Below are 27,160 nucleotides of genomic sequence, written 5' to 3' on the forward strand. Positions count from 1 at the left end.
GTCAATCCCTACTTATTTGTCATATGTAGCAAAAAAGAAGGAAAAAAAATAAGGGCTCGTTCAGAATATTAATGCTGAATTGGTGATTTTACAACATGCAAAATTATGAAACGTTCTTTTCAGGATGACACAATGTAGCTCTTGAACAAAGCTTGATGGAGCAATAATCCCACATAAGAATTTTGTATGAAGAAATCAAAAGAAAAAAAGCAGTAACGGCCATTGAAGTTTCTTTCTACAGGCTTACCAGGTTTCTGCGGTCATCTACTTCCAATATCATATAAAATCACAAAAAAATTATATATAGAAGCCAGATTGGAGGCAAAAAACAGCCGATTGATACAAACCTAGCCACTAGCTACGATCTCATGAATCGCATCACTAACAGCTTCATCCTCTGATCTAACAGCGAGTTTCATTGCCACATCTTTTGGACCGTCAAGTCCAAACTGCAGCCGCACAAGCACCTTGACATTGCCGATGTATACTCCAGATAGAAGACAAGTGTGTGATCTTGAATTGTTAGGGACAACCTCTGTGCCCTGGATACCCACCACAAAAAAGATCCATTCAGTTCAATGGAATTGCAGTGAAACACAAGGATGGTGTTTTTAAGTTTGATGCACGGCAATTAAGGGTAAAATGCATATCCATAGCAACAACATAAAGCAAAACAAAGGAGAAAACACTGTAAACTTACCTCACAAGGTTGCATGCCTAGAAGATTGATGACTGCATTAACAGCTTCAGCCAGGCTTTCCCTAGGGCCAAGGCCATATTCATCGACACGCTCACAATCCGCATCCATGGTTTCCCATGCATTCCTGAAATTAGAGACACCCACCTTCAACATATAATCAGCCGCAACAACTTCAAGCTCCTCTAATTGGTATTCGTCCTCTACTCCATCATCCTCTGCCTCACCGGTACTTGGATCAACCTAGCAAAACCAATGCAAGCATGAGATGGTTGAACAATAAAATAAGTACTGGTGGTTAACAGAAACCAAAAACACACTGTCAATAGAATATTAATGTAAGTTAAAAATCACTCAATTCATGTTAAAACAAGTAGTTGCATGTTCTAGTAATGGAGTATCATGAAACGCCTAAGATTCTGCCAGTGCAAAAGGAGGAGAAGCCATACCTCTTTTACAATGAACCTGAGCATATTTGAAAACTTTCCAACAGCTGGGACCCCCTCTGGCTTCTCAAATGCAACAAAGGTCTGTCCAGGTGAATCATATGGGAGTGATCTTAAAGGCTTTGAAGCTACTTCAGCAAACTCCTCAGCCTCTGAAGCATCCACAATAACAGTGACCTGGTAAAATGCAGATTAAGTTGTTGAGATACCTCAAAGATTTTAAGTAATTCTGAGATGCTTTGTGTAATTTGATCATTACGTTCTCCAATAATTGCTCTGGAATGGTATTGGTGCAGTTATACTGAAACACAACATGACCATCAAAAATATGTTTGACAACATTAACTGCATATTCCGTTTCTGCTTCTGTCAGCTCCACAGGTGCAGAGGACTGGCCAATACAAATTGGAACCAAGGCATTAGCAAGTTCAAAATTTGAATAACATCTACATTATTATATGCATGGAACACATAAGGCAAAGTCAATGGAGGTACCTTGAAAAGCTTGCCAAAGTTTGCAAATTCGGGAATTGATGAAAGCAGCTTCTCATAAGCATCAACAGTTGATGGAGGGCCAGCAGGAGAAGCACCAAGACCAGTTGGCTTTTTACCTGGAGCTTTCTTCTCAGCAAGTGGCTGAGTCTTGACTTCTTTTGGCACAGAGTTGATGTCAAAAGACTCTTCTGATGGTTCCTGTAGCCAAATTAAATACATGAGATAATGATCTAAAGAGCAGAAATAGTGCAACAGAAATTTAGAAACTTACATAATTCTTCAAACTGTTCTCCAAGTTAACCAAAGGGATATCTAGTGAACCAAAAAGAAACTCCTTTACATCTTCACCAGTTTCAACAACTGCACCATCACCACCAAGTGTATTAATATAGAGGGTAGCCCTGTCACGAACCTACAACAAGAGATTTAAAAATCCTCATCATCATTCAAGTTCCCAAAGCTTGGGTTTAAGCGCAATAAACACAAATAACAAATGAACAGACAACGATGCATACTTAAGTATATAATACAACACTGTAAACATGACATAATTCAGGATAGGCTGACCTCGTCATCATTGTCAAATAGACAGCGTCTTAAGAGAACAAATACGCGGGGCTGCAAAACATTGCAAGATTTTTCAGCTTATATAGGTGAGCAATGTGTACAAGGTTGAGAATACTTCAGAAAAAATGAAAGAATAATTAAGATGTCATACCTTCAGTGTATCAACCATAGCACCGAATTTTGCTAAGGTGCTCACTGCACCAGCCCGGACAGTTGCATTCTCAAGATGGACACGGTTGTAAATGTACCGTATATATTTGCTTGGATCTGAGGTTTTTGGGCCTTCAATCCCCAGAAAATGAAGTATCTGTAATACAATGTTGAGACAAATTTAAATGAAGTCAAAGATGGGACAAAAGAGGATAAAAGAATAAAGAGCACAAAAGATAAGATGAAAATGCTACCTGTGTGGAAAGATAAGTGAATTCACAATCTTCAATGAATTCACATAAATGAAGCAATCCACTCTCCTTTGCTTCCGGGATATCTCTGATTAGAATCACAATTGAATCTACAATGGCCTTTTTGTACTCAAATCCACCTTCTTCCCTCAGAATATTGCTTAAGAAATTCATCCTGAAGATAAAATGAATAAAAAATGCTTTAAAGCACTAGAAAAGATGCATTTGCTGAAGCCAACTTATGAATAATGCAAATCCAAGTATCCCTTACAGAGATCTGTGCTTCAATGGAAACTTTAAGCATAGAGATCTTATGGCTTCCACAACAACAATTTTGAATTCATCAGCAATATCAGACATAAAATTCGTTATCTGCTTCATCAAGCGATCCACACTAGACTCATTTCCAGTCTTAAGAAGGGTAGTGATTGCAAGTGTGGCAATGCTTCTATTTTGGTCAGATATTAAACTCTCCATGTCAATGTTGCAGTTAGTAACAGCCACGGGATGAGTCATTGCAACCTGAAAAGAATGTCACAGTCAGATATCTGCATGAACAGGATAGTACATGCATCTGAATTAGAAAGAAACAACAATCAATTATGATTTAAAAGTAATTATATGTTTGGTAAACAATATGGTAAAAAGAACTTTAAGCAAGCTCCATAAGCATGTTTGAACTTCAGAAAATTGCAGAAGGAACTGCCCTAGGCCCTCTGACTAAAGTTCCAGACTTCCATTTTCCTCTAACCAGCAGCAACATATATGGATTTAATAGCATGATATAGAAATTGAAAATATATCAACCTTGTTCAAAGTCCGAACTGCAGCAAATCTCAGCACTGGCTTAGAAGAGCTTAAAAAGAGCTGAAGAACTGTAATTGCTGGTGTTAATTCTCTGCTTGTCACACCATTGAGCTCGGTGATTGCTCTAGCAGCCTCAAAAATCACCATCTCAGCCTTATGGCGCAGACAGCCCTCAAGAAAATCGTAAAAAGGACGATCCCCTGCTTGATTGTTATTGGCTGACTCACGAATAACCTGCAGATTCTCCAATTACTTCACAATGTTTATGAATAAAAAGGTTGGCAGAAGGGAAAAGATATTAGAGATGGTGTGTACCTGACTAGTATAACGTATCAATAGGCATTGGGCTAATGGAGAGCGAACACTTCCCTTAGTTAAACTACTAACCAGCTTATTTACAGCTAGCCGATCATTTTGCCGTATCTGCAAATACAAAATCGCATACTTCATCATAGTTGTCACTCAATTTTAAACTGAAAATATCAATTCAATGATCATCAACCCAAATCCTACCATTCGTATACAGTATTAAACACAGATATGCAAGCATGCAAAAGTAAAATTGATTCATACTGCATGAGTTTAGCAAGCACTCACTGCAGATACATCTATAAGTACTGTTCTAACCAGAACAATGAATCAAGCAAGCAAATGTGTTAAAATCAGTAACCATAACACATAAGCTATGAAAATTAGTTGGAAGAAATGAAAAAGCTTGAAAAGCAGTGCCAAAAACTATTTACAAGGAATTATAGACAAAAGGCTGAAATCGATAACAGGTTAGGCTTGAATTGAGCAACCTACTTCAACTACCAAATAAAACCCCAAAACTTTCTGAGCAAGGAAAGTAACTTACCTGATGAAGCAATGCCAAAGCATGAAACTGCACAAGGGCTGCTCTTGATTGAACAGCTTCTTGAACCTCGTTACTCCATCTTTTCACAATCTCAGGGTTTGTCTGCCAAAATATTTATAATATGTTAATAAATCATCAGACTTTTGATATTAATTTGAGAATAATAGATAAGAAAACAAACCTAAAAAAAAGCATTACCTGCAGTAAATGGATACCACTGACTAAGGCTGCACTTGCAACAACTGGATTTTTGTCAACAATTGCTTGTTTCAAGTATCTCTCTATCTGGGTTAGAAGAGTTCCATCTGTTATCCGACAAAGAACACGAATAGCATTTGCTCGATACATATCAGTCTTGCTAGTCATGTCCTTCATTAGCGAGCTAGTGACAATAATAACCTATGGAAAAAAAGAATTAAGAAATAATTAGTATCCACAAACAAACAAACAATAAAATAGAAAGCATAGATGTTAAAAGATTCGAGACATATAACCTCATCTGCTGATGGGGATAGCTCCTTTATCATCACATAGACCATTCTCCTCAAGCCTATATCCTTCGATTGGAAAAGCTTTGTCACAGCAAAGAAGACTTCTGTAGCTTCCACCTATCCATATAACACCAGCAAATAGTCAGTGAACAAGGGAAATTTTCATCACAACAGAGTTTACGTCCTTCAGTGTACATACTAACTGCAGGAGATATCCAAGCAACAGAGGCCAATTGTAATTTAACAACTGAAAAAGAAAATAATAAAGAATCTTATCTTTTCAGGCACAAGTAAAAAGAAATACTGACCTTAGTGAATGTTTCTCCTTGGTTCAGTAGATAAAGAAGTTTTGTGATAACCTACATAAAGAATTTACAAACAAACATTCATATAAAATGTAAAAAGAAAATACATAAATTAGAAAATCAAGATTGCTTAAAAGGTAGAAACCTGAGAGCATCTTCGAGGATCAAGCTGAGGGTCATTGAAAACCCTAGCTTCTTGAAGGACTGCACCCTTCTCAATCCCCAAAAATGGAGAGTAGTCCGCTGTTTTCAAAAAAATTTACGAAATTAACAATTAAAAACCTTTTCCGATCACCTACAAAGCTAAAAAACCTCGATACTATTATATACATATAGTCTCGAGATGTTCATCTCCACATAAATCAACTAAAATTAAACACATCCATCGAAAGTTTGAAACTAGCAAGCTACATTGCCCTTTCAGGAACAGAAAATCTAGCGAAGCAAGAGTAGATATCAGATCAACTAAAATTAAAAGAAATTCCACTAAACCTAAATCGTAATCCTTCAATATTTAGATCTACAAATCACGAAATGCCTCAACAAATCAATTCATATTAATCAAAACTGCACAGATCTAGAAGCTCAAACCTAAGATTCAAGATTAATATAACACAAAATGAACAATTAATTCCAAATAAAACAATTAACAAGAGTGAGGAACAAAAGAAGGACAGAAGGAATCGACGGAAATGAGAAATTTTACCTTCATCATCGCGATCGTCGTCCTTCTTCACCAAAGGTTGTGCCATCGCTAACTGAAACTTTGAATCTAAGAGATCTAAGGCGATTTATTTAAAATTTTCCGGTTTTATATATGCAATCAAGTGAGTTTATAATCTCTTCGTCGTGTATCTCGCTTGCTCTCTTCTGTGCTCTCTTAACGCATTGGATTTTGAAGACGGTAGAACCAGAAAAGAAAAAAAAAGGAGTTGAGATCTGGTGGATCCGGTAATATTTGCAATCACCCTTGATAACTTTTCCTAGCAATAAAAGAGGGCCACGTGGAGGAAAGAAGTAAGTGGAAAATTAAGATCCACTCTATTATTTTTTTCATCTACTAAAATTGAAGGTATGATTTTTCCGATTAATTTCAACAAAAAATCCCCAAACAATGATTTTAGATCTAAAAATTTTAAATTTTAAGTCTTTCAATCATATTAAAGGTAACTTTGAATGGAAAATGTGTTTAGCTTCAGTAAGATTAAAAATAACAATAATTGTAATATTAATTATTATAATTATGAGGTAAAAGATTTTATCACACCACAGTCACTGCCGATCTAAAGGATGTTTAACTTTAGGCATTAGATACCATTTTGAACATAAACAAATCATATTTAAAATAAGTGATCAAATTTTAATAATGTATATACAAGATTTTAAGTTGTTTATGTGAAAGTACATATAAACTTAAAATTTAATTCACGTATTTTAAATACTAAAATACATTCTACAATAGATTTGAGCTGACATTTAAAGCTTAAGTTGACCACTAGGTTAATAGAAAATTTTAATTAACATGATATTGATAATTTGAGAACTCAATTAGATAATTTTAAATTTTGGAACTAATTTAAAATATAAAACATAGCTTGAAAACATTTGTGTAATTAACCTTTTGAATTTCAATATTTAAAAGGACTCTAGTTTAATGAGATCAGGTACTACTTAAAATTTTATCAAAAAAAATTAATAGTTGAGGGATCATAATAGAATCAAAGGTATAGTTGGGTGACTTTTTTGTAGTTTACCTTTTAAATTTTTTTTTGTTGATACAATAGAATCTCAAACTTAAACATCGGTGCATGCACCCATTCAAACAACCACACAGGCACAGCCTGCGGATTGGTCAAAAGTGTTCATCATATCACCAAGGTTATGAGATCGATTTGTAGTTGCGCCTATGTGGTTGTTTAAATGTGTGTATAGATCTGTAAGTTGAGATTCTATTTTATAAAAAAATTAAAGGTAAACTATAAAAATAATCATCGAACTATACCTTTGGTTTTATTTTGGTCACTCAATTATTAATTTTTTTCTATTTAATCACTCAAGTTTTTTGAAATTAAATATTTTAGTCACTCTCTAGCTAGTTGCTGTCAGATTAGTGACAGAATACTAACATGTCCTCTAATGTTTACACATTCTATAAATTTGATGTACCTCAAAAACCCACTAAACAAGAAACACCATTTGTATCATGCTTATTTTAAACTAATTTCACTTTTGTGAATATGGTAAAAAATTCAACTAAGTGTCATATTTTAAATTAATATCATATTATTTAATTAAATTATTCTAAAAAATAACAATTTTTAAAGTGTAACAAAATAATTATTTTGATTTTTTTCTTATTTTAAAAATATGCAAAAACTTAATCTTCGAGTAGAAAAATAATGTAATTTGAAATCTTTCATGTAATGAAAAATCTTGAATTTTTTTTTGAGCTTGCTTTTTGTGGACTTGAACATGTCATCAATTTCCAAACTTGGGTAGTCCAAGAACGTCGATTAAACAACTAAAGTCTCGAAAAATTTAGTCCAAAAATTAAAAATACAAGCTAAACTGAACTAAGAGAATCCATACCCCATGGGGATGTCCAACTTTATCTCTCTCTAATATTCATCAATATATTTCATGTCCATTTCTTTTTTGAATCTTTTGATATATTTTTTCTTGTTTTTGTATTTTTAATACATATGTTTTGGTTTTTTGTTTATACTTTTAAAAAATTTCAATCACTTTTATAAATTTTTATTCAAAAACAATTTTTTTAATATTTCCCTTTTTTAAACTTTTAAAAACAAAGCTAAATTAACAAATTTTATAAATGTTGAGGACTAAATCTATTGATTTTTTAGAATTAGAATTAAATTGATAAATTTTATAAATATTGAGGGCTAAATTTTTTAAAAAATTTTAAATTTAGGATCAAATTGATAGAATATGTAAATATTAAAAGATTAAATTCATTATTAGACAAATAAAAAAAAGTGCCACGCCAACTTTTCTTCACTCGATAACATTAGTAAAATAGCATATAATTAAATTAATTTATATAAAATACAAAACTAACTACTATTTAAAACAAATCTAATTTACACCAATTTATTTTAATGACTTTTGAGAGTTGAAAAAATAAATTATATATAAGCAAGCAACAATAGATATACATATACATATCTTAGCTTGAATGAAACCGTGATTAAAATTTTTGTTAAACATCATATTGCTTCTATCCCTACCTCTAATATTGTATGGAAAAAATTGAAAACAGTTATACATCAATCCACCATTACTCTTCCCAATATTCCAAGGATATGATCAAAAAGTGGAAACTTCTCAAAAACTAGGATATAATACAAATATACACAATCTAACAAGGAAAAATGCTAGAAAATAATATTATAGCATATACTGCGGTACTCGATAGTCACATTAGACTTGTATTAAATTTGGAGTCAAATCACTTGATTAGTGTTGGCCGGGGTTTAAGTTAGGGATCGGGTAGAGGTTATGTGATCACTTGAGCTACTACTAGAGGAAGAAGGATTATGGCCGTACTCACTAGTGTTACTGTAGTTATTGCTTGCATGTTCTTGGCTGTCCGTCATCGCCATTTGCCTGAATCTTCTCATGTCTGCACTGTATGAACTTGAATTGTTCTCGCTGGTGTCGTTGGTCGTGCTGAACCTTGAGCTCTGGCCTGCTGCCACCACCCCATTTATTTCATCCAATGGAACGTCATCCTCCAATGCACGCACAATCTGTTTCACACATAAATTAAATCTTCTCAGTTGAGTGGGTCGAATTGGTGTAGAACCAAGTCAACGTGAATTGGGTTTCAAAATTTTTGGATTATATTTCCAATCGAGTTAATTTCGAGTATGAAGTTTAAATTCTTTAAGTTAAATTATTACAAATTCTAGCTATTTCGAGTTAGTTTCAATTTAATTTGGGTCAATTAGGATTTAAATAGATTCAAGTTTGAATTGTTACTCAAAATAAATTTTGAAATTTGAATCAAAATCAATAGATACACAAAAGAAAAAAGAGAGTAAAGGGATTGAAACCTGTCGCATTTTGGGTCTTCTTCTAGCAGAATGCCTAATAGAAGCAGAAGCACATGCAACCATACGGACCATCTCACGGTGAACAAAATTGTTTCCTAGGCGCCGATCCACCAATTCACCAAAATTCCCATTCTCCATTGCTCTCTCACATAATGGTCTAGCCTGTTAATGCATATACAATTGAAAATTTCTTTGTCAAAATCTACTCTACCAACATTTTTTTTTCTTTCCTTCGGAAGGGTAGAATACTTCTTGTGGTTATATTAGCTCTTGATTAAATTTAGAATTGAAACGAATCAAAATTATAAATGGGGGATAAAGTCTCCCAAATCTGTTTTCTCCATTAATAAGACTCAAACTTAAGATTTTGTTTAAGAAACATCAAACTCTTTATTATCTGACCCAACAAACTTAGATAGTTATTATATATAAAAAAACATTACTTACCCAATCCACTAAACTATCATCCATATTGGAGTTCAAATCTAAAGGTCTACGCCCAGTTATGAGTTCCAAGAGCACAACACCAAAGGAGAAAACATCGGATTTTTCCGTCAGCTTACCACTTGATGCATATTCAGGAGCTAAGTAACTGCATTTGTTGATTATAAGGAAACACATTAAATTAATGCTAATGATCAAATCTAACCAAAATCTCATGGTTTATTCAAAATAATTGGGCTGATTTTTTTTTATTTACCCAAATGTTCCCATGACACGAGTTGATACATGAGTATTGTTATCTTGAGTAAGTTTAGCCAACCCAAAATCCGACACCTGTAAATTATTTCGAAATAAATCAAAACAAACAAAATTAATCTAATAAATTTATTTCAAGGTTATTATTCTAATAATGCATACCTTAGCTTCAAAAGTAAAATCAAGTAAGATATTGGCCGATTTGATATCTCGATTAATGATGCCGGGATAACCTGAATTTTCTTAAATTAATTAGATATTATAAATAAACTAGCTCAATTTTTTTTAAATGAACACTAAAAGTGAAATGAATATTGATTAGAGAGTCTACTAATAATATATGAAATTTATACTTACAATCTTCATGCAAGTATGCAAGTCCTTTAGCTGCTCCCAATGCAATTTTGAGCCTAGTAGGCCAATCCATGGGGCCTTTGTCTACAATCAAACAATGACAGGCATAAAATATGAACATTTAGAACTCTAGCTTATAAATGATGTTGTCAAAAAAAAATGCATTATGTTGTTGCATTACCATGAAGGTGGAATTCAAGCGTTTTATTAGGTAAAAATTCATAGACCAACATCCTCCTTTCCCCTGCTACGCAATACCCAACAAGCGACACGAGGTGGCGGTGATGGACGCGACTAATGGTCTCGACTTCGGCTTGGAACTCACGTTGGCCTTGCCCACTACCGGATTTGAGACTCTTAACGGCTACTTCCTTACCATTGGCCAAAACTCCTTTGTGGACATACCCAAACCCACCTTGACCTAGCAAGTTAGCTTGAGAGAACCCGTAAGTTGCCATAGCTAGCTCTTCGTAGGAGAAAGAGCTTTGGTTGATCAGCCCTAAAGGCGATGGTGACGCATACGTGGGTGGTGGTGGCAAAACTTGACCCTGCATGTTGGAGCTCATTTCACTAGAATACGATGCATACGCTTGCGTTGATGGTGTTTGCCGTTGTGTTGCCGGTGTTTGAGGCCAACCTCCTCCCTGGCCAGCATTAGTGCCGTAAGGCGGCGGGGGTAAATTAATGGCAATGTGATTATTAGCTTCATACCCATTGTTCATTTGCCCTCGCTGGGCTAAGCTTGATGCATTTCCATATCCGCCATCACCTATACACATTAAAAGGCATGCATGGCATAAAAATTTTAATATTTTTAATCTTTCTATTTTTCAATCTCAAAGTCTAACATTTTCCCATTAATTTCCTCAATACTTTGAACTTGCTTTTCAAAAATATATTCTTTATATTTTTTTAGGTTTTTTAAAATGTTTTGTCCAACAATAAAAAGAACTAAGTATATATCTTATATCATCACATATTTAAATAAGTCATGCTAAATTATTTGATTGAATTAACGAAAAAATTCATCTCAAAATAGAAAAACATATGTCTTAAAAGTAGAGATTAAAAGTGAGTTTAGATAAACAGTGAGTTGCGTTTAACTTATTTTTTATCTTAAGTTATAATATTACTATAATATCTAATTTTACTGCAAATAAACACATCTTTTATTTAAATTCACCCTAAATATACAAAAATTAAATAGTATAGTATCTTAGCATTTGACGTTTCTCATATAACAAGGGATTATACCTAGCTTGTTGAAATAATTACCTTGTGATGGTGTATAATTATTGTAATATTGCATAGGATTATCATGGTTTGCCTTCTTTTTCTTTCTGCAGCAAGCTAGAGTAATGATGGTTGTAATGATTATAAGCAATAAAACAACACCAGCTAAAAGGCCTAGTATAATAGGCAGAGACGATGAGGTATTGGATTTTGATCCACTCTCAGAATTACTTGATGATGAATGCCATTTTGGTGGTGGAGGGGAATGTTTTGAGGGAGGAGATTGAGTTGTTGGTGTGCTTGGGGGTGTCAATTTTGGTGGTGGTGGACTATGTTTAGTTGGGGAAGCGTTACTGCTCTTAGATGGGGGTGGTGGTGACGGTGGCGGTGGCGGTGATGGTGATGGTGGCGATGTTGATGGTGGGGGTGGCGATGGAGTTGACTCTGCTGGTGGTGGTGGTGGTGATGGTGATGGTGGTGGTGGTGGTGAAGAAGAAGTTGACTTCGACTCATTCGGAGGCGGAGCTGATTTTCCCGGCTTCGAGGATGATGATTCTGGTGGCGGTGAAGCCGACTGCGAAGGCGGTGGCGGAGATGGTGGGGGCGAGTTATCTGATGATGATTGAGGTGGCGATGAAGTAGTAGTCGGTGAAGGCGGAGATCCTTCCGGAGCGTCCGAACCCATTTGGCGGGGTATTTCCGACGAACTTTACACTTAAAAATAAACCGGAAAATGCCCCTTCTCCCTCTCCTCCAGACAATGATGCCTGTCAAAAAAACCACTGCAAATTAACATCCAACAATGATATTAATTAGATAAAAAAAAACTAAAGAAAACAACAAGAATCAAGGACCTAATATTAGATTAATTCTTTCAAAAATAAATTATAAAACAATATTTATTATTTTTTGAATCTTCCCAAAAGATTATATTTTATTTTCTAACTCTAAAAAAAAAAAGTAGCTTCGTCTCGGACAATTCCCCATACCATAAGCTTTGCCATATGTAAGAAACTTTTGATGGAAGGCAACAACATTGAGTCAAACAAAAAATGAAAGTGGAAGGAAAAAATAAAGTACCTATAAGGGAGGAGATTTGTGAGAGGAAAAGGGCAGAACGAAAGAGATTTTGATTGCTAGGTAATAGCTCCACCAGACATTGTGATAACCATGTGTTTCTTGGTAATCATCTCCTACTATGGAGGAGAATCTCTATTTCTTCTTAATTTTCTTATTTTTTGTTTATGTGTGTTTCTTAGTTCTTTCATTAACTAAATTAATTAGTTTTATCTGACATGTTCCAAAACTGTTTCTAATTTTATGTAGTGTTTGTTTTTTATTTTTTTAATTTGGATTTAATTATGTTATTTTTTATGAACGAATTAAATTTTTTATTAATTCTAATTAATCCTTTAGAATATCTTTTGAAAGTTTTAATTAAATTTATCAAGTAAACATTCTCACTAAAACCTCTAACTTTTTTTGACAATTTTAATTAACCACCTCCCATCAAATTTTAATGTCAAGATCCACCATTAGTCATGAAATAAAAGTTATGTAACCACAATGCATGGATTGTGGCATCAAAACCAGGGCAGAAAGGGGTTAAAATTAAATTTTAATTTTTATGATAATAAAAATATATTTTTAAATAATCTTATTTTTATAATTTTTAAAGGATTAAATAAAATTTTTATCATTTTTAGGGGGACAAATTGTAATTTTACCTTTACTAATTTAAATTTTTAAAAAAAGTAAAGGGCCTAAAATGGGAATTTTTTTGGTTTAGGCTATTATAATTGATGAAATTTTAAATTAATAATTGTAAAATTGTACTTTTAACCCCAAAAAAATGACAAAATTTTAATTTAATCTTTTAAAAATTATAAAGATATAGACTGTTAAAATGATAAAATTATATTTTTACTATTGTAAAAAATATATAATTTAATTCCGTTAAAAAAAATTCTGATTTCACCCCTGATCAAAATATGACACAAACTCTACTTTTCATCATAGATGATTCACTGAGAAATTATTAGACACTTATCCATGATAATGATAGAAAGGTTAGTCCTTACCGGCCGTTTTCGAGGTTGATCGGCCTTTGGTAACTGATTATTCGATTATGAAGTAAAAAAGAGGTCAATGCAATGTTAGGGGTGTGCAAAATTTGGGTAAAATCGAAAAAATTCGGTTAACCGACCGAATTCAGTTAATCGGTTAGTTAACCGAATTAATTCGGTCGGGGGTCGGTTAATAATTTTTAAAATTTTTGGTTAATGGTTAATTTGGTTCGCAACCGGTCGGTTAACCGAATTTTTCGGTTTAACGGAAAAAATTAATAAATAAAATTATAATATATAAATAGCCCACTATTCACTCAAACCAATCCAACATAAACCCAAATACCCAATCTAATATATATTAACCCAAGTATCCAACCCAACCCAATCATAAAAATTACAAATAATTTAATAAATAAAAATAAAAATCTAAAACTAAAACTAAAAATTAAAATAAAAAACATATAATTTTATACAAATAATTTGGCTGATTCGGTTAATTCGGTTAATTTTATACTTATTTTAACCAAAAATTAAAAAATATATAATTTTCGGTTCGGTTAATTTTTTTGAAAAAATTTCGGTTCGGTTAACGATTAAAAATTTTGAAGGGTCGGTTAATTCGATTAATGTTATTTCAAGTCGGTTAACCGACTAAACACCCCTATGCAATGCGAATGTCAAAACTAGTAATAGAGGTTTCATATTTGTTTTCTAAGGATAAAGAAAAGGGTGCATTGGAACTATGATTATAATGTATATCTTCTCAAATGCGAACTCTAGAAGAATAACTGTAGAAATTATTGGGGTCGGCCACTTCACTCTAAGTGGAAGGTGTTATTCACCAGGAGAGACTTGATACAAAGGATAAAATGTAATTTTATCGTTAGAATTTCATAATTTTTGAAAATACTTGAGTACAATTTTACTATTTTGGGGGTCAAGGCCCTTCTTCATTCCCTTTGCATTGTTCCTGTTACTCATGTTTATAATTCAATCCACAAATATGCCCTATTTCAAATTCAAATTAATGTTTAATGCCTAGATTAACAATTAATTTATGAAAAACTCGATTGATACAATATGGGCAAATTACAGTAGTAGTCACTCTATTATTTTTTTTTGTCATCGAATTATAAAAAGTTACAAAATGATCATTCAACTATTTAAATTTATCTTTTTTGGTTATCAACGAGCTAACAATGGCAGCTTTTAAAATTAGTATTGTAGCAACTTTAACCCTTAATATTTATACATTGCGTCAATTTAATCTTGATTCTAAAAAAAAATCTAACCCTCAATATTTACGCATTGTGTAATTTGCTTCTTTTGGCAATTTTGATTTTATTTGTAACCATTTTACTTAAAAAGTTAAAAAAAAAATAAAATTATCAACTTAATTTGATTGAAAATATACAGAAAATGAAAACACTAAAAAATCCAAGATAATAATTTTCATATTTTCTCATTCTTTTAAAATTAATCCTCAACGTCACAAAGAAAGGCAAAACTACAAAAATAGGAACAAATTACACGTGTAAATGTTGAGGGTTAATTTTTTAGAATCAAGACTAAATTGACATAATTTATAAATGTTGAGGGTAAAAGTTATTATTATGCCAATTTTAAAAACTCAACTAGTGACCAGAAAAGACAAAATTGAATAATTGGGTGACCATTTTGTAACTTTAAGGACTTAACTAAAAAAAAATTACTAATAGTTTAGTGACTATTAATATAGTTTACCCATACAATGTAGGTACTTTAAGGACTTAACTAAAACCATGTAGGTACTTTAAGGACTTAACTAAAACATTATGAAGACTAGTATAAAATCTGAAAGATGCCTTAGGGATGCTCGGCGAAATTAACCTGAAAATAAAGATTTAAATATTAAAAGGTCCCTGTACTCTTTTGAAATTTAAAATTTAGTCCATATACTTTAATTTTGAGGCATTGAGTCCCTATATTTTTTATATAAAAATCTTAGTCTCTTCATCTAATTTTGCGGTTAAAGTTAACAATATCAAAGGTAAAACAAATTTTAACCCTCAATATTTACAATTGTTTTTCAATTTGGTCTTTACCTTTTGACATTTATAATTTTTAAATTAATTTAAAAAAAATTATGTACTTCTAAAAGTAAAGACCAAATTGACAAAAAATATAAATATTAAGGATTAAAAAATTATTTTACTTTGAAATTGTTAACTTTAAAGGTAAAATTAAACTGCATGACAAGATTTTTAAATAAAAAAAAAGTACAGGATTAGATGTCTCAAAATTAAAATATAGGATTAAATTTTAAATTTCAAAAGACTACGGGACCTTTGGCATATTTAAACCGAAAATAAATGAAGAAACTTTATGAGGAGAAAAACGCTGGAAAGTTCACTCAATTTTCCTACCGAAATTTCTGTGTCAGACAAACAAGTCCACGAGCCACTCAGTCACACACTCTCTCTTTCTAGATACAGTGAATTTTCTTTTCTCGTTTCTCTTCATCTATAGATCCGTCGATTCCTTAGTGTTTCTTACGATGCCGTCTCGCCGTAGAACCCTCTTGAAGGTCATCATCCTCGGCGATAGCGGGTTAGTTAGCTACTTTTTCTTGATCCTGCTCGTATATTCATACGTACGGATACGCATGTTTTTTTTCTTTAGGAAATTTCGTTTCTAGGGTTTTCCTTAAGGATCTTTCGGTTTGAATTACTGGTCTCACGCTTGTCGTTAAGCGCTAGTTAATTTCGCCTGTAATGTTTAGAGTTTTCTATATTTATATTTTTCATGCAATTCAACGTTTATGATTGTGATTGATCTGTTATTTGCAGGGTAGGCAAGACGTCTTTGATGAATCAGTATCCTGCTGTAGTTTTTTTGTTTTTGATAATTCTTAAAAAATGTTGAAGTCGTAATTAGTTATTAGTTGATTGTAATTATTATCAGTACCATTTTTTTTTTTTGCTTGCCTTTACAATTTGCTTTTAGATATGTGAATAAGAAGTTTAGCAATCAGTATAAGGCAACGATCGGGGCCGATTTCTTGACAAAGGAAGTGCAGTTTGAGGATAAGCTTTTCACCTTACAGGTTAGATTTCATACTGAACACTACATTTGATTTAGTGTAAATTTAGTATCTTTTTTTTTTCTTGTACTCGAATACAAGCATTTTTGAACATTGTGATGGTCTTGTTGGGCTGTTGCATTTGCTTTTTGGGATCTTAATTTCACATGCTGGTTGGTGATTATGACGAAGAAGAGGCTTGATTTTTATCTCTAGCTCATTGTATTGAGCTTAGATTTAATAGAATAGAACTTAACCAAGATTCTTAACTACATCTATGATCTGTAACAATGCATCTTACTTTGCTCTGTGATCTCACTAATTTGAAGTTGCCAGTGGCTCCTCTTTCTTTATTCATAGAAAAGCAAACAGATGGCTTCTTTTTTCTCTGGTTATAGTGTTGACAAGAATTGAACTTGTGATGATCGACTTTGGAATTATATTTTTTTGTGCATTAATTTAATCTTAATCAAGCAGGGTTCTCTAAATTAGCACATTAGTGTTAGTCTGTTAGACGTTATGGAACACCATTGAGTTTTAGTCTAGCAAATTATAGCAGTACATTAAAAAAAGATTCAGTTTTTGTTTTAGCTTTTTTGTGTTTTTTGCATATCCGCTTTGCACAAATCTTTTCCTGTTTTTTTTTTGGTGACATTTCATTTTGCTGAAATTTATTCAACATTATTTTGTTTCCCAGATCTGGGATACTGCCGGCCAGGAACGATTCCAAAGCCTAGGTGTTGCTTTCTACCGTGGCGCTGATTGCTGTGTTCTTGTATACGATGTCAACTCAATGAAATCATTTGAAAACCTTAACAATTGGAGAGAAGAGTTTCTTATTCAGGTATATATATATACTGAATTTCTGAATTCTGTTTAAAACCATCAATCAAACCTGCTCTCAAGGATTTATTAAGTAGAGAAATGATGGTATGAAAAACCTCTTGCAGGCAAGCCCATCAGATCCAGAGAATTTCCCATTTGTTGTTTTGGGGAACAAAATCGATGTGGATGGTGGAAACAGTAGAGTAGTATGTATATGTATTTTTCATTATTCTTTCTTGCTCTGCTGTGGCATTACACGCGGACTCACTTTCTCCCTATAAAGATACAATTATCTGATTCTTGTGGATATTTTAGGTGTCTGAGAAAAAGGTTCGAGCATGGTGTGCCTCAAAAGGAAATATCCCATACTTTGAGACATCTGCCAAGGAGGGAGTTAATGTGGAAGAAGCTTTTCAATGCATAGCAAAAAATGCCCTAAAGAGTGGGGAAGAGGAAGAAATGTGAGTTAACAAATCACAATCAGTTATATTCCTGCAAGTATTCATTCTCAGTTAATTTTGACTCATAGGAAAAGCCTTAAACTGTACTTTAACACTAATTAGTCGCTACATATAGAAATGCAATAGGATGGTCGAATGAACCAGCTTCAGTAACAGCAACTGAAAGTACAAACGCATCTTAAATTTGCACTGAATTTTAGTTTATTTCATGCATTAGTCAATCATCTTTCTGTGTAGCCATTTTATCATTTCAACTGAAAGTACAAATGCATCTTAAATTTGCACTGAATTTTAGTTTATTTCATGCATTAGTCAATCATCTTTCTCTGTAGCCATTTTATCATTTCAACTTACGAGGCAAGTTTTCCTTTTGGATCCTGAGAATGAACAACATTTGCATGCAATATCGATTTTTGAGGGTCCATGTGAGTAATTCTTAACTTATTTTTGTTTTCTTATGTTGTTGTGGTGAATACTTCGATCCGGAAGATACTTGCCTGACACCATCGACGTTGTAACCAGCAGCAACCAACCAAGGTCAACTGGGTGTGAATGTTGAAATACATATTATGCTATATATTTTTTCCCTCATGGTTGCTCAATAAATTACGTTTCGAGTTTCACGAATGATTTCAACCATTTTTATGGAATCATAGTGGGGCTATACACTGTACATTAGTATTTGTGTGAGAAACAAAGTGGTCTGCTAATGCTGTGGTTGGATTTAGTTCCGTTGGGTGCCTTTTAAATGTTTTTAAGTTCCTCATTTGTTTAACATTCTTATGTTTGCTGATTCATTTTCCTTGAAATATGTATTTTATGTTGGGCGTTTTAGGGTTTAGGAAAAAAATTAGCCGCTAAATACATATTTCAATGCCTTTTAATTTGTATACCATAAGGGGATTAGTTTCGGAATTCATAAACCAAAGTAAATACAGGCGCACTTTTTTAGGGTAGTTTGATTCATAATCGAATAAGAAAATGATTTAATTTTATTAATATGTAAGGTTTTTTAAGAAAAATTAAATATATTCATATTAGATTATCTCACGATCATAAAAGAGTTCATGTATATTTATTAATAATTTATGCACAAATTAAATGAAATTTTGGATGAAAGTTTAAAAATTAATGTTGTCTTGATTTGTACAGAGTGGTGGTTAAAGTTTTTGTTAGATATTTATTTGATACGTGTTCAAATTATGTTAACTCTATTCCTACCTTAATATTGTATAAAAAATTTATAGTGTGCTAAAATCAGATCTATGTGTATATTTTTATTAATTTTATATTAAAAATATAAAAACAAAAAACATGTTAATGATACAATTTATTTTGTGAAGATGATTTTTTAATTATTTTCTAATTGAGTTGATGTCAGGATTTTTTAATTTTAGCCCTCAACTTTACATATTCTATTAATTTAGTTTATTTTCTAAATATTCAAAAATAAAAATTAAAAAAAACTTTAAGATAAAAAAATTGAAAGTTCATTTTTCAATAAAAGTACGTAATATTTTATTAAAACACATACAAAATTATAATAAATGAATACTTATTTTTCTCCTTTTTCTAACATAAAATTTATTATTAAAATAATACTTTTATAAATAATTTTTTAAGAAAAACACACAAACAACACTTCAACCAGATCCAAACTTTTCTTAATTTTTAGTTTATTTTATAAATAATAAATTTTATTATACATCTAGTATTGCTACTTAATCCTCATCAACTTTGTCGAGTGCTAGGCATCACCTTCACCTACAATCACTGGCACCAATAATCCTTATTCTGAACTCCTTTATTTTCACATCTTTTATCATCACGCTATCGAATTAGGTTTTAATTATGGAGCTACCGACATAGCCTTCCACTGACTGAATCTCCATGACCTCATCCTCACCTATATATATTCAATTATGCCCGCCTTCAAGGACAACTTTATACGCAACAAACCCATTCTAGGCTACAATCTAAAGAGATTAATTCTCACCCCTTTTGACTTCATGCTACAGCTTTTGACCCAAATTGAATATGATGATTGTTAATGTTGAAAAAAAGGGAAAACTTGAATTATCATAAGTTTTCTTCATGGGTTTTTCCCTTAAAATTTCATGTTAGAAAACGAGAAAAATAGATATTTATTTATTTATAAATATTTTTATAATTTTTTGTGTTTTTTAATGAAATCTTATGTATTTTATGAACTTTTAAATAATTTTATCTTTTAAAAGTTTTTTTAGTTTTTAAGTTTTAAGAATTAAGACTAAATTTATAAAATTTATAAATATTGAAGGGCTAAATTTATTATTATGTCAATAGAGAAAATGCCACCATTAGAGTGATTTAACGAGAGAATATTAAAATATTAAATTTAGTTACTGTTTGTACTAAAATAGAAAAGTTTAAACTTGTGTCATCGAAACAAAAACAGGCTAATAGTTGGAGGCTATTTTTATAGTTTACCCTTTCCATATACTGATTTACACGTGGGAGGCAGTACTAGGCTGTGTTTCAGTCTATTGGGGGCCAAAACTACAAGCATCCTTCCCCTTGACTAACTAGTAAGCCAAATATCCCCTTCAGTGCTGTCAAAGGAAGTGGCTCCATCTCCGTCCCATCTCCATGGAAACTCCCTACCCAAAACCCATCTCCCCCACCCAAACTCGCATAGGCTGGATCGGTATAGGCGTAATGGGTGCTGCCATGGCTTCTCACCTCCTCTCTGCCGGCTATTCTCTCATCATATACGCCCGTTCCCCTTCAAAAGCCTCCTCTCTCCTTTCCCAAGGAGCCCATCTCGCCCACTCCCCACACCAACTCGCCCGTCAATCCGACGTCGTCTTCACTATGGTCGGTAACCCACAAGACGTCAATCAAATCGTCTTACAACCCAACGGTATCCTTTCGACACTAAATCCAGGCGCCGTCATTGTAGATCACACCAGCAGCAGTCCATCCCTTGCACGCCAGATCTACGCTTCGGCCCGCGAAAAGGGTTGCTGGTCGGTCGACGCTCCGGTATCCGGCGGTGATATCGGAGCTAGAGAAGGAAAACTGGCTATTTTCGCCGGAGGGGAAAGACCCGTGGTGGAGTGGCTAACACCCTTGTTGGATTTGATGGGTAGAGTTACTTACATGGGGGAAGCAGGGTGTGGGCAGAGTTGTAAGATTGGGAACCAAATAATGGTGGGTGCTAATTTGATAGGGTTAAGTGAAGGGTTCGTCTTCGCTGAGAAAGCAGGGCTGGAGCTGAGCAAGTATATGGAGGCCATTAGGGGAGGAGGTGCAGGGTCGATGGCAATGGAGTTATTCGGGAGGAGAATGATTGAGAGAGACTTTAAGCCAGGTGCGTTCGTGGAGTACTTGGTGAAGGATTTGGGGATGGGGGTGGATGTAGTGAAGGAAGAGGAGGATGAGAGAGTGCTGGTATTGCCAGGTGCTGCGCTGTGTAAGCAGCTGTTTTCGTCAATGGTGGCTAACGGGGATGGGAAGCTTGGTATTCAGGGACTTATTACTGTGGTGGAGAGGATCAATGGCAAGTGAGTTGGAATGCCAAAATTTGGTGTTCAAAGTTCATACAGGAAGAATTTGTTTGTATTGCACTTTGTGTTTGGTTACTTAGAATTCTGATCAATTTTCAAGCTTAGCTTAATCATTATCTCAGCAAAGCTGCCAAATTTGGTGATTTGATGTTTTTGTTAGATAAGTGTAATTTTACATAATTCTGAGATGTCTTTGGGAAAACTCTCTTACAACCCCATTTCAGATCAAAATCCGACTGCCCACATCTAAGCCTAATAACTTGGTTTAATCCTTCTTTCTTTTTCTAAACTATTCCGTCAGTTTATTCTATCGCCTTCTTAAATTGATTTTTATTTTATTTTTTCAAGATAAATTATTAAAATAGTCACTTTTATTTATCTCATGTTATATTTAATCATTTATGTTTGAAAAGTTATATTTTAAGTATTGTAACATTTTAGCTCAAGTTATATTTTAAGTATTGTAACATTTTAGTTATTGAGCTAGTAATAATCGTTGAGCCATTAATTGCCGTTAATGGTATAATGGTAAGCTAATGTGACAAATTAAATCATGATTTCAAATAAAAAATTTAGGTTAAATTATATAATTAGTTCTTATTTTTTTTGTTTTGAACAATTTAATTTTTTCCTTTTAACTTTTTTTTTATTTTTCATTCTCTTTTGCTTCTCTCCATATCTTTTAACCAAGTTTTTCTATGTTTTTTATTTGTTAAAACTGAAGAGAAGAAAAAAAGGAAAATAAAGAAATAAAAAGAAAAAATAAATTGTTCAAAAAAAATAAAGTATAGGGATTAGTTTTAACAAATAGAAAACATAGAAAAATTACGTTAAAAACAATTAATGTGCCATGTCAGCTTACTGTTACATTAACAACAATTAATGGCTTTGTGAATAAAATATTACAACACTTTAACATAAGTGACTAAAACTTAACATTTCAAATATAAATAACTAAAATATAACATGAGATAAAATATAAGTGACCATTTTAGTAGTTTACCCTTTTTTTTTAAATTAATAAACCTCAAATAATCGATTGAATCTTAATCGGTTAACATTAACATTGTTACTAATATAGAAGGATATAAATTTGAACATACTAAAACGTATTTATTTTTTTGTTTAAGGGTTAAAAGAAGAAAAAAAATCAAATTGATTGAAGGATACACTCCCCTCTCCAAAAGGATGCAAAAAAAAACAAGTACTTATATACTAAGGACCTTCCCTTTCCTCTTAGGTTTAGAATTAATGCACATTATTTACTTTTTTTAAAATACTCATCATCACGTTCGCATCCTTTCAATCTCTTCAGTCTTCACGGTTGGTCTAATTTGGCTACTTCATTCGTTGAGATGTTTAGTATGAAATCACTTTGATATCATTTATCACATTTGTCAAGAGATTGTTACATTCTTTTTTAAAAGAAAACTGGGTTGTTTCTAAATTTATATTTGAAGTTGAAGTTTGTTCTTAAATTAAATAAGTTTTAAGAAAGAAAGTAAAACAGAAAAAAGACATTGGGGTGAGAGAGGCTCGAACTCTCGACCTCAGGATCACTCAGAAGCTATGAGACCTACGCGCTAGCCAACTGCGCCACCACCCCTTCTTTGATTTTAATGTGCTGTTTTTAAATATATAACATATGAACTGAAATTTGTTACTGCCACAACATAGCTCGACAATATGCTACAGTTACAAGAAAGCTAACACGAAGACGAACCATCATCGGTTAAGAAATAAGGAGTAACTTTCTTTGCTATAAAAGTATTTACAGACATTTGGCAGTTACTCTTGAGTAACCAAATTTGTTCAAATTCCCAAACAAAGTAATAGACCCATTTCTATTGTTGCATGGAATTTAGTTAGAAAGAAAATAGGAGAATAGCAAGTCAATGTGAATCCTCAGATTGAACACTGGTGTAAACATACTCCCCACTTTCCACCCTGGTACCATTTTCATTCACCTTTGTCCATGAAACCTTCCATGTCTTCAGTAGGCTTATCCTGCATGAATACATGCATTTACACTGTTATTCAACACCACAGCTGGGATCACATTACAATTTACACATTAGTGTGAACCACTGTCCATCACAAACAACAGATTCACAACAAGCTAAATAAGGCTCCATCCGGCTTTGATTGGAGGAACTAGTAGTAGCTAATCACAGAAAGCATTACCACCAGATTAACCACTAAACACAATAAGTTGCTAGCACTGCTGCATCCAACATATCACCATTACCATTGCCTACACCGCTAAGGTTAACACCCTGGAACTGTTTAGCCAACTGATACCAATTAGCATACACAACCACGACTTATTTAAAACTATCATTGCCTCTGCTACAAAATTACAAGAACTTCCACCTCTATTCTCTTTCAATAGTTCCACAACTAAAATGCAAGTGCCATAGAGTAGAAAAGTCTAAAGAGCAACCAGCAGGAATGAATTACTCAGACCATTCATTTCAGTTTTCGTACTGCAGAAGGGGGCTTAGTTGTTGTTGGTATTTTCACAAGAAAGAATAGAGTAGGTTAGAGTTGGAAATTTTGTATGAGATCTGTGAAACATTATGTCAGGAGGCAAGCATCTGAAACACAAATTTTAGATTTAAAAATGAATGCCAAATTGGAATTTCATCAGAGATATTTACTGTAAAGGCTTTTATTGCAGTTATTACGCAAAAAAAAAATTAGAATCTTTGACACCAGAGGAGGGTACAAACAAGAATAATACCTGTTTGTTTCAGTCGTCCTCTTTGCCAGCATAAGTGTCAAAAACACCGGAACCATGGCAGCACACAAGTGCTTAAGGGTGTGTCCGCTCACAATATGATGGGTCCATTTGTATATTACTTTATCCTCTGCTTCTTCTACCTTAGCTAAAAGATAGAATCCTGCGAGTGAAGATTTACATTAGAGATGCATACTCATATCATGTATTTGGAATCTCGGAGGCCATGGATGAGAAGCACAAACCTGCTGCCCAAAGCCAATATGTAGAATGTGTGTACATCGGAGGCAACAAGATTGCCATGAGGGGGATGACAATGCAAGGAACAAACTGAACAACGGCGTAGGGTCGGAGGTCATCAAAAAACCTGCAGCATAAAATCTGTAGTAAGACATACCTGTTGAAAGAGACATCATAAGGAAATACACATCCCAGCTTAAATGGATCAGTAGAAGCCAAAAATTTCTACAATCGCGATTCACATTTAAACCCCAAAAGCACATTTTCCTAAGATATCATTGATTCCAACCCCAACCTGTTGTCAACCCAATGATTGATATTCAACTCCCCCTGGTCACTAACTAAACTAGTCAACATAAAAAATGAAAGAAACCCGAGTCGTTTTAAGATCAGAAGCCAAATCATTTCACCGGACCAAAACAAGGAGCTCATCTAAAAGACAGAATTGGGTCCTCAATTCATATATCCATTTCCACAGAAAAGACCTGCAAGAAATGGACTATGATAATAAATATATATAAAAAAAAGGCAAATACGCAGAATGCTTGCCTCCAGTACAAAATACTGACTACGCCAGCCAGCAGCAGCGGTATGATGGAAATAGTTCCTTTCTGCTCATCAATTCTTTCAATGATAAATATTGCCATAATTGATGTGAATGCAATTGTCATCTATGCACAACACAATTAAAGAATTTGTTAAAACAAATTACCAAAAAAAGAAGACATTGCAAAGACTACTATGCATCAAGGGTAAAACAAACTGACCGGCAATCTATCCCACACAAGCCGGGCATCATTTGGGTCGAGATGATAGTATGAGGAACCAACCCCAACAGCAGCCACACCAATGAAAAAACAAGTCCAACCCCATAGTTCACCTTGCAAACTTTATTACAGATGTAAAACTCAATTAACAATTGATAGACCATGTAACTTCCTCAGCTACAAAACAGCTATAATTTGATATAATTACAAGAACCAACTTACCTGAACTTGAAATAATTCTTATAAAAACACAATACAAGGCCTATAACACCGATAACTAAGAAGGGGAAATTCGAAATGACATTTAACGTATTGGGTATACCTGCAAAAACAACAATAATAAGCACCCATTAGAGAACTTGAACCAGACCTATGCGAATAGCTAAGCTGGTTTAAACAAGATCCTAATTGCAAGGTATAGGACTTGAATCAGATCCAACAAAAGGTTTTTTTTTCCCCTTTCCTTTTTTGGTTTTACAGGGATCTAGGCTCTTTCACTGTAATAGCTAGCTTTTGGGTGTAGTTCTTCAAAGATTTTTATCATTTTAAAGGAAAATAAGCATTGATATATGATAAACAAACCAAAAATCAAGAGTGAAGTAAAATTAGCCGAAGAATGATAAGCAGAGTAGTAATTCTAAGTTTGCAACAATATGAGTAGCTAAGCTGGTTTTAACTATGGGTTCTAACCAATTAATAACAAGATCGTAATTGCAAGGTACAGGACTTGAACCGCATAGAAAAAATGGGTTCTCCCCCTCCCCCTTCCCCCTTTCTTTTCTGGGTTTATAGGGACCTAAGCTCTTCCACTCTAATAGCTAGATTTTGGGTGCAGTTCTTCCGAGATTCATATAATTTTAAAGAAAAAATAAAACATTCATATACGATAAACAAAGCAGAGAGTAAAAGAGAGAAGTGAAGATAACCGAAGAATTCGCGTTGATCAGCGAAATTGTGGTACTCTTGAGACTGGGGGATAGCAGGAGTGACGATCATCAACACTACGAAACAGAGAATGGCGACTCCCCATACGTAAAGGGTGCGTTTCCTCATCGTGGCTTCTTTTGGCGGTGAAGAAGTAGAGGATCGGGGGTTTAGATATGTACTTTGGGAGTTGGGTTTACGGTTCCAATTGTCTGCTTCTGAGAGATATAACATTTGGAATAACGTAGAGCGGAGGAAACGTAATTTACAAAGTCAATCTTCTTTTTGTTTCTTATGGATGAAGACATTTTAAGGTCAATCTGTAAATTTTTATGTTAAAACTTATAAATTAAAATATACTGTCAATGGATAATTTAGTTTTCTACTTTAAAAAAAGTGAAAATTAAGTTAATATTTTTCGTTAAAATTTGTTCAGTTAGTAGATTGATTATGTTTGTTATAGTGTTTTATCGATGCTGCCTAACATATTGGCCTAACGTATTAGCCGTATCAAACTGACATATTAGATGCTGAATGAAAAGTTTTATGGTGCTTGACAATGTGACGGCACAAAATCTTAAATAGGGTTAATTATTTTATTAGCTCTCTTTATTTATTATTTTTTTTATTCTCATTCAGCACAAAAAATAAAGAGGGCTCTTACTAATTAGTATAAAAAAAATTTCTATCAAAAAATATTTTTATAAAAAAGTCGATTACAATTGGACATAAATTTTATTTATTTTTTGAAATATAAATATTTTTGTTCACATAACATCGCAATTAACGGTGTTGATAGTAATTTTCTTTTGCTTACATTATATTTGGAAACTGTAAAATTAACTAATAATTATAATTTTTACATATTAAGAATTTTCTAAAGCTTTTTATAATTATAATTTATACCGTATCCGTAAATCAAATTGATATGTTTATGAAACAATTTACCCTATTTAAAGTTTGGCGGCACCTAAAAACTTTTTTTCAACAGCCAATCCAAATGGGAAATTTACATATCAAGTACCTGAATATTTTAAGTCATCACATGCCAGTTAGGTGCTGCCAATATATTAGGTGGCACCGGCAGAACATTTGTAA

At 33.2% G+C, this 27,160-nt stretch overlaps 5 protein-coding genes and 1 non-coding gene across 6 annotated transcripts; 2 read left to right on the plus strand and 4 right to left on the minus strand.

Annotated features, from left to right (window-relative positions):
• Positions 1–68: 68 nt before the first annotated feature.
• LOC107894228 (coatomer subunit gamma) lies at positions 69–5,988 on the minus strand. Its single transcript, XM_016819483.2, has 18 exons — positions 5,772–5,988; positions 5,211–5,308; positions 5,069–5,119; positions 4,764–4,877; positions 4,468–4,668; positions 4,270–4,371; positions 3,729–3,836; positions 3,414–3,647; positions 2,878–3,128; positions 2,610–2,781; positions 2,357–2,512; positions 2,206–2,256; positions 1,910–2,050; positions 1,639–1,836; positions 1,403–1,534; positions 1,147–1,320; positions 701–940; positions 69–542 (listed from the first exon to the last, which is right to left on the minus strand). The coding sequence occupies exons 1-18, from the start codon at positions 5,815–5,817 to the stop codon at positions 348–350; spliced, it is 2,664 nt and encodes an 887-aa protein (XP_016674972.1). The 5' UTR covers positions 5,818–5,988; the 3' UTR covers positions 69–347.
• Positions 5,989–8,207: 2,219 nt separating this feature from the next.
• LOC107894959 (proline-rich receptor-like protein kinase PERK1) lies at positions 8,208–12,692 on the minus strand. The gene is made up of 9 exons (XM_016820116.2): positions 12,508–12,692; positions 11,470–12,194; positions 10,376–10,963; positions 10,198–10,278; positions 10,003–10,073; positions 9,842–9,918; positions 9,589–9,733; positions 9,142–9,303; positions 8,208–8,835 (listed from the first exon to the last, which is right to left on the minus strand). Exons 2-9 carry the CDS (start codon positions 12,110–12,112, stop codon positions 8,560–8,562), a joined length of 2,043 nt encoding a protein of 680 aa, XP_016675605.2. The 5' UTR covers positions 12,113–12,194; positions 12,508–12,692; the 3' UTR covers positions 8,208–8,559.
• A 3,174-nt stretch (positions 12,693–15,866) lies between these two features.
• LOC107894230 (ras-related protein Rab7) lies at positions 15,867–18,618 on the plus strand. Its single transcript, XM_016819485.2, has 7 exons — positions 15,867–16,085; positions 16,325–16,351; positions 16,482–16,581; positions 17,255–17,401; positions 17,508–17,588; positions 17,698–17,843; positions 18,333–18,618. Exons 1-7 carry the CDS (start codon positions 16,033–16,035, stop codon positions 18,400–18,402), a joined length of 624 nt encoding a protein of 207 aa, XP_016674974.1. The 5' UTR covers positions 15,867–16,032; the 3' UTR covers positions 18,403–18,618.
• A 1,673-nt stretch (positions 18,619–20,291) lies between these two features.
• LOC107894231 (probable 3-hydroxyisobutyrate dehydrogenase-like 2, mitochondrial) lies at positions 20,292–21,571 on the plus strand. Its single transcript, XM_016819487.2, has one exon. The coding sequence runs from the start codon at positions 20,472–20,474 to the stop codon at positions 21,390–21,392; it is 921 nt and encodes a 306-aa protein (XP_016674976.2). The 5' UTR covers positions 20,292–20,471; the 3' UTR covers positions 21,393–21,571.
• A 1,341-nt stretch (positions 21,572–22,912) lies between these two features.
• On the minus strand, positions 22,913–22,997 carry TRNAM-CAU (transfer RNA methionine (anticodon CAU)). The gene is given in 2 exon segments: positions 22,913–22,948; positions 22,960–22,997. It is a non-coding gene; the product is annotated as a tRNA-Met (tRNA).
• Positions 22,998–23,123: 126 nt separating this feature from the next.
• Positions 23,124–26,357, minus strand: LOC107894232 (uncharacterized). The gene is made up of 7 exons (XM_016819488.2): positions 26,065–26,357; positions 25,361–25,460; positions 25,139–25,259; positions 24,921–25,042; positions 24,377–24,498; positions 24,135–24,294; positions 23,124–23,398 (listed from the first exon to the last, which is right to left on the minus strand). The coding sequence occupies exons 1-7, from the start codon at positions 26,294–26,296 to the stop codon at positions 23,284–23,286; spliced, it is 972 nt and encodes a 323-aa protein (XP_016674977.1). The 5' UTR covers positions 26,297–26,357; the 3' UTR covers positions 23,124–23,283.
• Positions 26,358–27,160: the final 803 nt, after the last annotated feature.

The sequence above is a fragment of the Gossypium hirsutum genome, chromosome A13 (genome assembly GCF_007990345.1).
Source record: "Gossypium hirsutum isolate 1008001.06 chromosome A13, Gossypium_hirsutum_v2.1, whole genome shotgun sequence".
Lineage (NCBI taxonomy): Eukaryota > Viridiplantae > Streptophyta > Magnoliopsida > Malvales > Malvaceae > Gossypium > Gossypium hirsutum.